We start from the raw sequence: 13,982 nt of genomic DNA, 5'->3' as shown, positions 1-13,982 counted from the left end.
GTAAAAATCAGCAAAGGGCATGTCTTCCCAGAGCAAATGAAAACAAAAGAGAGAATAAATTTTTAAAATAAAGGAAGGACAACATTAAGACAAAACAGGACAGCATCTCAGGCTTTGGGACCTAAAGAACCTTGCTTCCCTTCGCCCCAAGGCTTCATAGCAAAGTAATGACAGAGCGGCTGCTCCAAGCCCTCCATGCACAGCGGGAAAGGGCACGACTGCTCTGGTACCTGCCAACGGGGTGGTGAAGTGGATCACGGCCGAGCTCTGCTCCTGCCCCTCGGGGGGCTCTTCCCAAGAGCTCTGCAAGGGCCGGGTCTCCAGCTTGGCCACGTACGCAGTGCTGGGCTGCAGGTTGCGGAAGGTGTACCAGTAAACCCCAGGCTTGGTTATGTCGCACTCCTCCCCGTTGAGATACACCGCGTGGTTGTAATTGCTGTTGCAGGGAAGCCACGTCACCTCCGCCGACGTGGCAGTGACGCTTCGGACTTTCAGCATTGTCGGTGCCACACCAAAATCTTGGCCCACAAAGAAAGTGCATCGCAGTTTATCAGAACTGCCTCGCTCTGTCACGCTCTGCACAGACACGCGGTAAGCCTTGCTCTTTAAATCCAGCTTTTCAATCACTGCTTTGTTCTGAAAGCCACTCTTCACGTTTTGACGTAGCTCCTCATCCACATAGATGTTGTAGCTTTGTACGTCTGGGCAACCAGCGGGTACAAGTGGTGGTTCCCAGCCTACAACTATGCTTCTGGCAAGCTGCTTGATCAGGGTCAGTTTTCTGGGGTAAGGCACTGCTGTGTGACTAACGGGTTCCTCCTGGTCTCCTTCTGCTCTACTGGTCAGCAGGCTGATGCTACTCTCTTCAACGGAGAGATCGCTCTTATCTCCACTGCTGGTGCTCGCACTGATAAAACTTTTCTCCTGGTATGAGCTATGGGTGAGATCATTCAGCTCCGAAGGCAGAAACGTCATGAGGTCATCATCTGAAACTCGCTCAACAAAATTGGAGGGGACCAGCCCTCGCCGGCCGTCCATCAGCTCCCCTAAACAGAAAACAGGAAACCTGTTACCACTGCACCTACCAGTCAGCCTTCCACCCCGCCTGCGAGGACAACGCGACAATGTCTGCGCTAGGTCACCACCACACTGCAGGTGGAATGACAAACCCTCTGGGAGGTTTATTCCTGGCAAAGTTTCCTGCATTTCCTAAGGCTGCCCCAGTTAGATCCTAACGGCCTCAGCGAGAACACTCGCTGCTCCACGCACTCCAGAGCAAACTCACTACAGACGTGGTTTGTGTAATTAGCTTACAGGCTTTTCCTTCTTCATCACCCTATTATTCCTCATCACAGCTCTTTCACTGACTTAAGTGCCTTTTTCTAGGCTTCCCAAACTATGCAGATTGATGATTTTATGTCTTCTCTCAGCCACAGGGATCTGGGGTTTGTGGTACTTCCTCATCAAAGTCCATCTTTCCAGCTCTGTATTCAGCTCTGGCCTTTTTTTTAGTCCCCTCCTTTGTTAGGCCAGCTCCTGCGGCCAAGCTGTCCCACAGGACCCACACACAGCACTCCTGGTACGTGCAAGAACCGTCACATCACAGTCAAATGAGCAGGATTGCACTTACTTTCCCCTTTCAAACTCTACCTACAGCAAATCAATCGAAAGCGGGGAAAGCAGAAAAAGTTAGTAAAGAATAACCTCTTTATTCTTTAAACAACAAACAAACAAACAAAGAAATAAATACATGAGAAGCTTGGAAATAGAAAGAAAGAGCGAGCCAGGACAGTCAAAGAGCAAGCAGTGCGACACAACATGCATTTGCCTCAGCTCTTGCAAAGCACCTCAGGGAACGAGGATCCTTCCTCCCATTAAGTAACCAGCTCCACGAAGAAATTTAACTACGAATTTACAGCCCACAATTCTTGGTTTCAACCCCATCTGCCTATTACTCAAGGAGGATCATGTTTTCCAAGATGCCAATTACACAAACACACTGTGCGACACCAAACGGGGTAACGACCGTGGTTTGGGCTGCGCCATTGCTGTTCTGCCAGCAGAGCAGGAGGTCACCAGGGCCACCAGGACTCACGGTGCTGGCACCAGGCAGGGGAACAGCCCATCACGGCTGCCCAGGACTGAGCATGTTCCTCCCCATGGCAAGAGAGGAACCGCATGGGGATGAAACCTGGAGCTCTGCGGAAAGCAGTGGCAAAAGCCCCATTGAAATCACAGGATTTTGTGTTGCAGATTTAATTCAATCGTGACATAAATAAACCCTTTTCCAACGGAATCTGCTCTTCCCTTTAACAAAGTAACTTTGGGCAGAAAACCTTTATCTTGAGATTTCAAGATTCACTAAATTTCTCTTTTAAAAAAACCCGAACACACATATATTTATGTATACATATATAAACTCTCCACAGCAGTGTGGTCACATTCTATTAAAACACACCTTCAAAGAAGCCATCTTCATCCATGTCCCCATAGACATAAATATATTCGCCAGCAGTCAGCGGAAGCTCTGCCTCCGGATTTTCATTGGGTCCATCGAAAGGATTGTAGCTGAAATATTTACAATATGAAGACTTAACTTTGTGTAGCAACACATTCAGATCAGTTTACAATTCGCCGGGACCGCATCCAGTCTTTGCAAGCAGCAAATTGCACAGACGAAAAAGAAGGCCAATGGTATCCTGTCCTGTATCCAAACCAGCGTGGTCAGCAGGCCAAGGGCAGTGATCCTTCCCCTGTGCTCTGCATTGGGGAGGCCACACCTGGAGTGTTGTGTTCAGTTCTGGGCCCCTCAGCTCAGGAAAGAGATTGAAGTGCTGGAGGGTCCAGAGAAGAGCAACAAGACTGGGGAAGGGACTTGAACACAAGCCCTATGGGGAGAGGCTGAGGGAGCTGGGCTTGTTTAGTCTGGAGAAGAGGAGGCTTAGAGCTGAGCTCAGCACTCTCTAGAACTACCTGAAGGGCAGTTCTAGCCAGGTGGGGATTGGTCTCTTCTCCAGGCATCAGCAATAGGACAAGGGGCCATGGGCTTCAACTCTGCCAGGGGAAATTGAGGCTGGAGATTAGAAAGCAATTCTGTGCAGAGAGTGGTCAGGCATTGGAATGGCTGCCCAGGAAGGTGCTGGACTCACCGGCCCTGGAGGTTTGTAAACTGAGATTGGCCATGGCACTTAGTGCCATGATCTAGTCAATGGGCTGGAGTTGGACCAAGGGTTGGACTGGATGATCTCTGAGGGCTTTTCCAAACCAGTCGATTCTGTGATTCTATGATTCTGTGATCACAGAATCGTTTTGGTTGGAAGAGACCCTCAGGATCATTGAGTCCAACCATAACCTAACCCAATTCTAGCATACATACATCGCCCTGCATTCACATAGCGGGTAGGCATAACTTTCTGCGTAGCGGAACAGATGCCTTGTGACGTCTGAAGGAACAGATCAGGGTGACTCAAGAAAGTGTTTAAAAAAAGATCCGAATTACCTGAATGCCTGATGTGTTTGAGCGTAGCAAGTAGGTAAGTTGTGGGCCTCTGCATTTCTAAAATACTCATCCTTAAATTCACCTGCACTCTTAGCTATTGTATATAGATAGCCCTCTAAATTTCATGGGCTTAATAGGGTAAAAAAAACAACAAACAAAAAAAACCCACCAAAAAAGCCCCCACACCATATACACAAAACTACTGAAAACGCCCCAAACATCAAGGTGCACTTTATCAACCATACAACTGTCATGGACCAGCACAGCACAGAAGAAAGTGACACGAGTGAGGAAAAGGTTTCTAGCCCTTTTCTTCATAATTCTCCAGTCCTCAGGATGCAAGTTGTACAGCTCTCAGTGCTGTGACTCCACATTTTAAACAGCAGCCCAAAACCTCCACTAGTGTGAAAATGTAAATACAGTGGTGACAGGACTGGACTCCGGGTAGTTCAAACCTGCTTATCCAAGGATCCCTGAGCCAATCAGAGGGCCTATCACAGGAAAATGCCTCATAAAACCCCCTTATCTTTGGAAATAGCTACTGCTAATTCCTGCTCATTAGTCTTCAAAAGGGATTTCCACACACCAAAGTGATGTTAACACCTCCGTGAGCTGAGTGAGACCTTACGGGTCCAAGATTTTGACATGAAGACACAGATCACATCTGATCTGCTCCTCACAAGCACTGAACCAGCCCAGTTCTCCTCTAAGCCACAGTGCTGTTCACTGAACAACAAATGAGCTGACTACGTTTTTGTTAAGCCAAGCACTTTGGATTTCCTTGTCCAGGAAATAACAGGTCACAAATATTGTATAGAGGAATAAGATACATGGTCTAAGCTAATGATCATTCTGGAGCGAGTGGAGAGAAGGGAACGGAGCTGGTGAGGGGCTGGAGCACAAGTGTGATGGAGCGGCTGAGGGACCTGGGGGGTTCAGCTGGAGAACAGGAGCTGAGGGGAGACCTTCTGATCTCTGAACTGCCTGAAAGGAGCTTGGAGCCAGGGGGGTCGGGCTCTGCTCCCCAGGAACAAGCGCCAGGAGTAGAGGAAATGGCCTCAAGCTGCGCCAGGGGAGGTTGAGGTTGGATCTGGGGAACAATTTCTTCCCCAAAGGGCTGTCGGGCATTGGAGATTCTATGATTCTAATACCTGTCTCTAACAGTGGTTCATGCTGGAGAACAGGGTCAAGTAGGCAACAGGGAGATAACCAGTCCAACCTCATAGACCACAGGAAATGACCCAGTACCTGTATCGAGCTAAGAACACCTGGAGCTTCGCATGGCCTTGGCTGCCTGGCTCTGGCATTAGAGAGATGCTGTCAACATCCAGTTCTTCCATTTCACTTGCAGTGTCCACCTAAAAACGTGAAAGATTAAGGATATGATGTGGCTGAAATCAGAGTAAAGGAACACTCAAAGGGTTCAAACATCAGTGACAAGTCCTCTAAGCTCATGTGTGGTGCCAGTCTGGCCACTGGGCTAAGAACCATCTGGAAGAATGACTTTTAAGGTGAAGAGGTACTAATAAGAAGCAACAACTCCAACTTGCAGCTTCAGGGGTTCCAATCAGTCATCACGAAAAACTCCCTGCCCCGGTGGGTGATACAACCGTGCGACACGTTCCCACTGAGGGGGATCTGTTCTTGAAGACTTTAGAGTCTCAGCTGGGCAAAGCCATGGTCATGCTGGCCTGGTGCTGGTGACAGTCCCACTGTGAGCAGGAGACCACACTAAAGACTCTGGAGGGCTATTCCACCCTATATACCCATAACTTGGTATATTCATCTCTTGCTACCTCTACATGGTAGTTCTCCCTGTGTGCAACATAAATGGCAATCTGAACACAGGAGACATTATAGCTCCAGTAGACATCCAAGTCTCTAAGCGCTTCTGTTCAGGCAGTTCCTCCCCAGCACCTGTAAATACTTCAATATAGTGGGTTTACACTTTCAGAACATTAGAAGGCCCTACCAGTTCCAGCCAAAGCTCTTTCCAGTCTGATAGCAGCCCATGCATTTGCTGAAGGAAGGCGTACAGAGACAGGGCAAGCGAGAAATCTTCCTCCCGCTGCAGCCTCTTGGCTTCCAGCAGTCAGCTGCTTGTGTTGCTCCTAAGCTGGCGGCTGCACCCTGAATGCATTTGGTGGCTGCTGGCAAGAACAGCTTCGGGAGATTTGTCTCAGTCTTTTTGATCCCATTGCCATTTTGGAATTTTACATCCAGTGGCAATACGTTCTGTAACACAATCCTTCTTTTTGAGGAAATGCACTTCCTTTGCTTTCGTTTGAAATGGTGCCAATGAGCCAATTCAAGCTGCCATTTTAAAGCAGACCTCAAGGCAAATGTACTAGTGATGAAGACCAAACACAGGCACTAGAATGCAAAGCAGGGTTTTTTTTCTAGTATATGAACTGCTGAAGTTAATCTTCGAAAGGTAGCGCACTTCTTGTAATGCAGTTTTGCAGTGTGCCCTGGGGTAACCTGCACCCTGTAACACCCAAAGGGGGAGCCCAAGGGAACAGCTCTTGTCAGCCTGGCCAAAGTCCTGGAGCGTCCTCACAACCAGGTAGTGCTGAAGCCAAATGCTCCACACACTGGCCCTTTCCCAAGGATCCCACACTGACTGCTGTAGGCACTACTGCCCCTATCTCTCCATGGAGGCACCCAAATTTTCTCTTGAACTAAAATATAGTCATTTTTCTCACTACAGAATGGATACCAGTCACATACCTGTTCCTCCCTCACTTTGTCCCTGAACAGAACAGCCTCTCAGAGCTGTGACACAGCGCTGGGCACTGCCTGCCACAGCAGCATCCTCTGCTAGTGCCGCAGCAGCCAAGGCTTCAGCATCCTCCATGTGTACAATGAGGCACTTGGTGTGGACTCAAAGGTTTTAATACATTAGGGGACCAAAAGTGCAAAAGCTGCCTCCCACCCATCACACCCAGCCCCACTCACAGCACTGCTGTACCCTCAACTGTCACATTAAGTGATGTACAGCAGACACTGCTTAAGTGAACCCTATAATATTATATAAGAGCTACCGGGGAGGAGAAGCAAGGACTGTCTGCGAGATCCTGATGACACAAACAAGCAAAGCTGATTAATTTCATCCCTTCGCTAGCACAAGCTCAGCATCTTTTCATGGTTTCTTTCACCAAGTAAAATGTTAATACCCAAAAGCACCACCAAATAAATTTGAGCCCCTTATCTACAGCTCAAGGCCAAAAATCGCCTGGACACCCTTCACCGGCACGTTAAAAGTAACAATTAGTAGCCTTTGCGTGCTTTAACAGCAGCTGAGATGTCACAGGGAAGCTTGGCAAGGGCCGCCCCACTGAACTCCCCACCCGGCTCCTTCTCCCAGCTCCAGCGCTCAGTCCAGCCGGGTGTTTCCTCCCTAGAGCTCAGCAAGACGTTCAAATGAGCGTTACAGACATGGGCATCCAAGGCCTCTCCCATTTTTTCCCACATCTTTTCTCTTGTTTTTCCCCCATTTTCTTCAGGCAGCCAGGAGGGAACGAACGCAACGTTCCTGGTGCTCTCAGCAATGCATTTATTCCCTGGTGACTAGAAAGCACTGGCTGCAGAGGGGACTCCCATACTGACCTCCGGAGTTGGGCAGGATTTTGGACTGTTGTGCATGGATTCTGATTTTGAAGAGCTGGACTGAGATTCCGCTCTCTTGGCTTGTTTCTGAGCACCAGGAGCAGCAACTGGGGAGCCAACGGTGGCATCAGGCGCCCGCTGAGACGATTCCAACTCATCGGCCGCTTCATTGTGAACCTTCTTTGCGCTCTGGTGAGTGAGCAATCCAGGAACAGTCGATTCTGCAATAAAATAACCTGCCTATTACTTTTAGCCACAGGCGGAATACAAGATCAGCAGTGAGCATCAGCGAGCAAACACCCTTTGGAGCAGCTCAAGTCTCTAAAATGTGATTCATTTAAAAGTGCAACAAACTGGGGTCCCTTTGGTCAGAGAAATGCCAGGTTCTCTCTATGACTAAAAAATGAACCAAAGGTATTTACAAGAGAGAGCGACAGAAAACCCAAAAGTTAACTAAATATTTGCATTATTTCCTTTATGCCTTTCCATTTACACAAATAACAACTCATTTGTCAAAACGCTTGCAGGTATCTCCAGCAATTACCCTTCTCCCAGCGGGGCTGCGGGGTCGAGCTGCACAGAGCAAGGGGAAGCTCCGAAGTCACCAGCGTGGAGGTAAGAAGGTCGATTTTTCCTGTTTGAAGCCGGAATTGTTTGAGTTCCTGCGACAGGAGGCTGAACTGCTCCGTTTGACTGCGACACTGGTCTTCTAGATCCTTCACCCGGGCCTGGCAGGAGAGACACGAGATGAGGCACAAACCCACATCAGAACCACCAGTGAGGTTCCAAACACCATTTGCCTTCGCTGCATCTTTTCAGCGGGTCTCAGACTTCATGAACCTAAAGGTGTGTCCTGCCCAGGAACAGTCCATAGAACTGGCAGCCCTTTGGAAACCCGAGACTCATCATCTACGACAGGGCTGGCACACTCATTTTCACCAGCGGCCACATCAGCCTCAGGGTTGGCTGCAGGTAATTTGAGGCCTGTATCAATGTAATTACTCCTACATTTACACAGTCCTAAAATTACATTCAGCCCTTTGAAGGCAACTGCGAGGCTGATGTGGCCCCTGATGTAAATGAGTTTGATCTATGTGGAGACTGACTGGCAGCTCAATTAGGAATGATCCCTGAAATGTGGGGTTTGAACGCTGAACTCCTACCCAAGTGCTGCACAAGACCAGATGAGACAAGTCAAAGATAAATAAGCCTTTCAAAGAAACAGATTGAAAAGGCTCTGCATGTTCATTGGAGCATCAAAATCACATCTCCAAAAGGAACTGCTGTCCCAGTGCTCTGTCTTGGCCATCACTGCAGAGGCTCCAGTGGGCTCCCAAACCCTTCCCTGTCCCCCCAGCACTCTGGGCAGGACTCCTGACCGTCTGGCTTCCCCGGCACTCGGAAGGGCAGAGAGCAGCAGCGTCCCAGCCCGCGCCGCACAACGTTCTCTCGTCCAGGCAGCACACACACTTTGCCACCAGGTCCCGCAGAGATGACTTGCTCCAGGAAAAGACAGAAGGGAAGGACACATTCCTGCTAGAGAACCATTTGTTTGTATTTTCTAGTATTCTCTTTCTACCATCTCTAGATCTTCCTCTTCCAAACTATTGCTGAGATCTGGCTGTCCTCACACATCCCCTCGATTCCCAGGAGAACGCAGCGGCTCTTTTCCCTCTTCTGACTCTCTCACTGGGCAGCAGCTTTGGCTTCCCAGACGATGCCCCGTGTAGACCCTGCTCATGCACTTCGGGTACCAAGCAAACAAAAAGCATTAGAGCTGGATGGGAATATATTACCCAACCAGCACTTCAACTGAGTTAATGCCAAAATATTTAATTCAGCATGTGGCTGAGGTGCAGGCTCTGCCTTGCAAGCAATGACATTTGTTCCCTTTTTTCTCTTTGGGCTCATCTCATCGTTTTGCGTAGGTAAGATGCATCAAAACATATGACTGTATTGTGATCTTCAAAATTTTCCATTCTACAAAATGTTTTTCAAGTGTCTTTTTCTCCTTCCAACTAAAAAAAAGATAAATAAATCCTGGCTTGAAATACTCTGTGAGACAGAAAGTCTGGCTTTTAGGCAGCTCTAAAAATAACACATCTGACCTGGAAAAAGCCTTTTTTCTGGTCTTAGAGTACTGCATAATCTTTCTAGCCCACTCCTTAATAACTTCTGAGTGTGCATTTTTATTGTGGCATATCTGTTTTAAACATGTCTATTCATCACTTGTTTCCTTCACAACTAGCAGGAGCTCTCAGTCTCTATGGGGAGCCTGGTGAAGCCTCTGAAGTCTGGCAAGAAGTAACTGCCTGTGAACCAAAAGAGAATATCAGATGCCATGAGCACCTTCCAGAAGCATCTGCATGCTCACCTTGCTCAGAACCAACTCCCTGTTCACCAGGCCTTGTTGTCCAGGATTCCTCTGCAATCGTGAGGTTTCCAATATACTTACAGTTCAGAATTTTCACTTAAATGCTTCTCCCTTCCACATTATGTCTTAATAGAGAAAAGAAACCATGAATACCCAGAGAGGGTTTTCCCGTCCTCTCTGGAGACCTGAGCCAGCAGGTGTATCTGGATGTTGTGTTTAATAGCATCTTAACAGTACTTTGGTTCTGTAAATTTATTAATCACAGTTTAATCCATTCCTACTGGTGGCTGAGTCAAGAGCCCAGATAATCCACAGTTTAATTCTGAGACACCTAATTACTCAGGTGTCTTTCAGATATTGTGTTATTGAAAGAGACACATAATACAAACCCCGCTCAAGTATCACCACCACATCATACACTATGAGTAATTCTAGCAGAGCGCCACAGAGCTTCACACACAGCTGGGCTGGGCAAGCAGCACATTTCCAGGGCTGGACTAGGAGGCAGGGACAAGGACGAGGAGCCCAAGGACACGGTCAGGAGCTGCAGGGAACCAGCGGGAATCAAGCTCCAGACACAGGAGAGAGAGGAGGCTCTTGTGTCTTTGCCCAACCCAAAAGGAGGAGAAGGAGGAGCCACCCAACTGAGACCAAGTGGCACCATTACCAGAAGAGGCTGCAGGAGCCTGGCAGGGTCACATCAACCACCAATTTGGGAACTTCCTTTGATTTTCCACACCAAGCAAGACTCAACCACCACCAGCCCAGCCCCGTCCTCTTCCCCACTCCCCATGGCTGCTCTATTCCACTTCTCCTACAGATGCCTTGTTACCTTTCTCTGTATCTGCTCCTATATATTTTTGAGATCAGAGAATCACGGTGTTGCTAGAAGGGAACTTGACAGGTCTGCAGTTCAAACTCCTGCTCAAAGCAGGGCTAAGGCCAAAGGGAGTGAAGGAACATCCAGAACTCCATGTAGATGTGGGCGCTACTTCTCCAGGATGTGGCCATCCTCTAACGATGTCCTTGGGCTGTTCCCAATTCCCTTCCTAAAAGTTTCCAACACTGTACTTGCCTTTCTGACCAGACCAGTGAATCGATCTCATGTTTTATAAAACCCCTCTGCCTCAAACATTGTATTTCCTGTGCATGTGGAGTCATGGCTGCTTCTCCTCCTCTGCAGGTCTTGTACCATCATTTCATCTCCGGTTACTTGCCAGATCTCCTCACAGCTCTTTGCAGGCAGATCCGAAGGGGACTGTTGAAAGCAGTTTTCTATCAGGTTCCAACCCTTCCACACCAGCCTTCTTCCCAAGCCTTTTGTGAACAGGCTGGTTAGCACAGCTGTAGGTTCATTAATTACCACCTCTTCTGTGAAAACTATTATTTGTGATCTCTGCTTCCCATCTCTCAACTACTCACAAAGCCAGCAAGACCTGTCTTTTTTTCCATGACACTTTCATTTGCAAAGATACCACTATTGCTTTTAGGTTTTGAAGGCAACACTTCACTCTTGGACTGCAGGTAGTTCCCAAAAGACCTTAAGATGTAAGTGACCCATGGAGAAGATGCACAGGTGGGCAATTCTAAAAATCTGGAAATGCCAAAAGAATAAAGCTCCTAATTCTAAACTGACAAGAAAGTAAAGCATTTAAATGGGAAAGCAGCTGCTCCATTCAACTCATAGTGGTAGCTCTTTTAATTACATTCATTTCCTGGAGGTGGCACTCTTGCAACCTCTTCCAGAGTATAGTTAAAACAAGAATATCAAGCACCTGTCAAAATCAGAACAGAGGAGAAAACCTGTCCTGTTTGACAGGATTATAGCAGTACCTGCATGCAATCCAAAGTGCTCTGGTAGCAAGAAGAAAGGCAAAAAGAGATAGAAAACCACGTCAGCAGTTACACTAGCCAAAAATCAACGATCTGCCAATGACAACCCAACCCTCTGCTGGAATGGAATTGTTTCCTCACCGACTTCCAGTGTCTGCACTGTTTCATACTGAGATTCCCACCTCATTCCCACCAAAAGCCAAATCCCACATACCAAATGCACAGATAAGATAACCAAGCACTTTCTGAGGGCCTCTGAGTCACAATGTGCTTTGAGCCAAATCACAATACGCTTTGTCAGTGCTGAATTTCAAGCCCTGTTTTCCCAGGATGTTGCAGCCACTCATAAAATAATGGATGCTTTGTGTCCAGACCGTTCCCCAGGTTTGAGATCGAGGAGTGCGGGGAATCAAGGCTCAACTCAGAGCCCGGCTCTGACATGATTTCAAGCCTGCTAAGTCCTGCTCCTAGGGCTGGCAAAACAAGCACAGTTAAGCTCCGTTCATCATATTTCCCAAATTCCACACTGGATTCCTGAAACCAGCCTGTTGCCTTTTGCATCTGTGCAGCACAAAAGGCAGCTGAGAATGGTATGTGCTTCAGAACCACTAGTGAACTCCTTCACTCCCACAACCAGAACCCTCACGGTTTTCTGAGCTCAGATGAGGTTTCTGCACACTGAAACCATCCAACCCGTACTCACCCCCATCGCTGCCCTCCCTCGGAACTCCAGCCCAGCTGAGGTTGCAGGGCAGCTCTGGAGATCAAATATCCAACCCAGCTCAAGGCTGGAGTAGGTCTAGCTGAGTTTTGAACATCTCCAAGGAGACTCCGCTTATGACAACCACATGACCTAATTGTTCCAACAGGAAAATGGTCCCCACTCATTCGTCATTAACATTACATCAAAAAGCAACCCAAACACATGTAAAATTACAACAGGCAGTGTAGGCACCCCAAGTCCCTCAGTTTTGCTCTACACTGGTGTTCTGGGATGACTATGATTATGTCACTCCACATTAAACTATCTCTGAATGACAGCTTCTCTTTCTCTGGTCCACCTCACATCATTGGCATATAAAGCATCTCTGTACCAGTAACAGGAAAGCAAGAATATTTACCTGCTGAGGCCCTTGCAGAAGAACACAACCAGTCTCTCAAACAGAACAAAATGACTGTCCTTTCTTCCTTTGCACAGGTAGATGTCTCATTGAAACCTAAGCAGCTTCTCCAGCCTTTCAATTAATTAGTTCATAGAACACCATGGCAAGCATCAAACCTCCCTTCCCTTAAAAGCTTCTCAGAAGCTGCTGAACACCGACTGACAGAAGAGCAGCACCGTGCCAGCTCTGATCCTGCCTCCACAGCCAAAAGATGTCCCAGAAAGGACGTGGAAATGGGACAATACGAAACATCACTTCCCCACCATGTTCACCCATCCTGCAACAATTTCAAGCTCCAGCAGGAACTCAACACTCTCGGGCTCTCCAGTTCAGGAACAGGTTGGGTCCCCTTCAAAGGAGAAGCTCCTTGTAGCCATGGAGCAATCTCTTCCACTAGGGACACTTTCCATCTCACTCAGCGCCCCTGGGCTCCTAACAGCTGCAGAGCTGCTGCAATTCAGCCTGACACGTCTGCGTGTCACCACTACAGACAGAGCTACGGCCTCATTACCCTGAGATCTGCCTGGCCAGGTGTTGGACAGTGGCGTGTCCTGCTTGGTCTCAAATGAGGGACAGCAGGGTGACCATGAGCCAGCACTGGGCCCTTGTGGCCAGGAAGCCAATGGTACCTGGGGTGGGTTAGAAGGGGGTGGTCAGTAGGTCAGAGAGGTTCTCCTGCCCCTCTGCTCTGCCCTGGGGAGACCACACCTGGAATCTTGTGTCCAGTTGTGGCCTCTCAGTTCCAGCAGGACAGGGAACTGCTGCAGAGAGTCCAGCGCAGCCACCAAGATGCTGAAGGGAGTGGAGCATCTCCCGTGTGAGGAAAGGCTGAGGGAGCTGGGGCTCTGGAGCTGGACAAGAGGACACTGAGGGGTGACCTTATTAATTTTATAAATATACAAAAGGTGAGTGTCAGGAGGATGGAGCCAGGCTCTCCTCGGTGACAAACAATGGTAGGACAAGGGGTAATGGGTTTAAACTGGAACACAAGAGGTTCCACTTAAATATGAGAAGAAACTTGTTTGGGGTGAGGGTGTCAGAGCCTGGCCCAGGCTGCCCAGGGGGTTGTGGAGTCTCCTTCTGTGCAGACATTCCAACCCGCCTGGACACCTTCCTGTGTAACCTCATCTGGGTGTTCCTGCTCCATGGGGGGATTGCACTGGATGAGCTTTCCAGGTCCCTTCAACCCCTGACATTCTGGGATTCTGTGAAATGGTTTAGTGCTCAGAAAACGTCAGTGGACTAAAAGAGCAGGAGCTGCCCCATTTGCCACCACACCTAACCCAGCTCTCTGGCAGCCACAAAATCACCACAGCAAGTTCCAGGGCTTGGTGCTCTGCCTTTTCAAATCCAGGAACCCACAACTGAGGTTTTCTCCAAAGTCATCCTGATAAACACCGAGATAAAAATCAAACCCAAACCAGTGCTCATCACGTCTGCCACACGGCAAAGCATATGCGGCATGGATGTCAGAGCCCTCGCGCAGCTGGTCCCAGCCCAGCAA

General features: G+C 48.4%; 1 protein-coding gene across 1 annotated transcript in view; it reads right to left on the bottom strand.

The window, feature by feature from the left end:
• TSPOAP1 (TSPO associated protein 1) overlaps window positions 1–13,982 on the bottom strand; it is a gene marked incomplete at its 5' end in the record, with an annotated part of 74,491 nt that overhangs the window by 29,308 nt on the left and 31,201 nt on the right. Inside the window, 5 exons of the mRNA XM_080357367.1 lie at window positions 231–1,046; window positions 2,459–2,568; window positions 4,748–4,857; window positions 7,109–7,329; window positions 7,653–7,836. Of these exons, the coding sequence (XP_080213493.1) occupies window positions 231–1,046; window positions 2,459–2,568; window positions 4,748–4,857; window positions 7,109–7,329; window positions 7,653–7,836 (1,441 nt within the window). The remainder of the gene's footprint in view (window positions 1–230; window positions 1,047–2,458; window positions 2,569–4,747; window positions 4,858–7,108; window positions 7,330–7,652; window positions 7,837–13,982) is intronic.

This window comes from Nesoenas mayeri, assembly GCF_963082525.1.
Source record: "Nesoenas mayeri genome assembly, chromosome: 20".
NCBI lineage: Eukaryota > Metazoa > Chordata > Aves > Columbiformes > Columbidae > Nesoenas > Nesoenas mayeri.
This window is presented reverse-complemented; position numbering and strand designations above follow the sequence as displayed.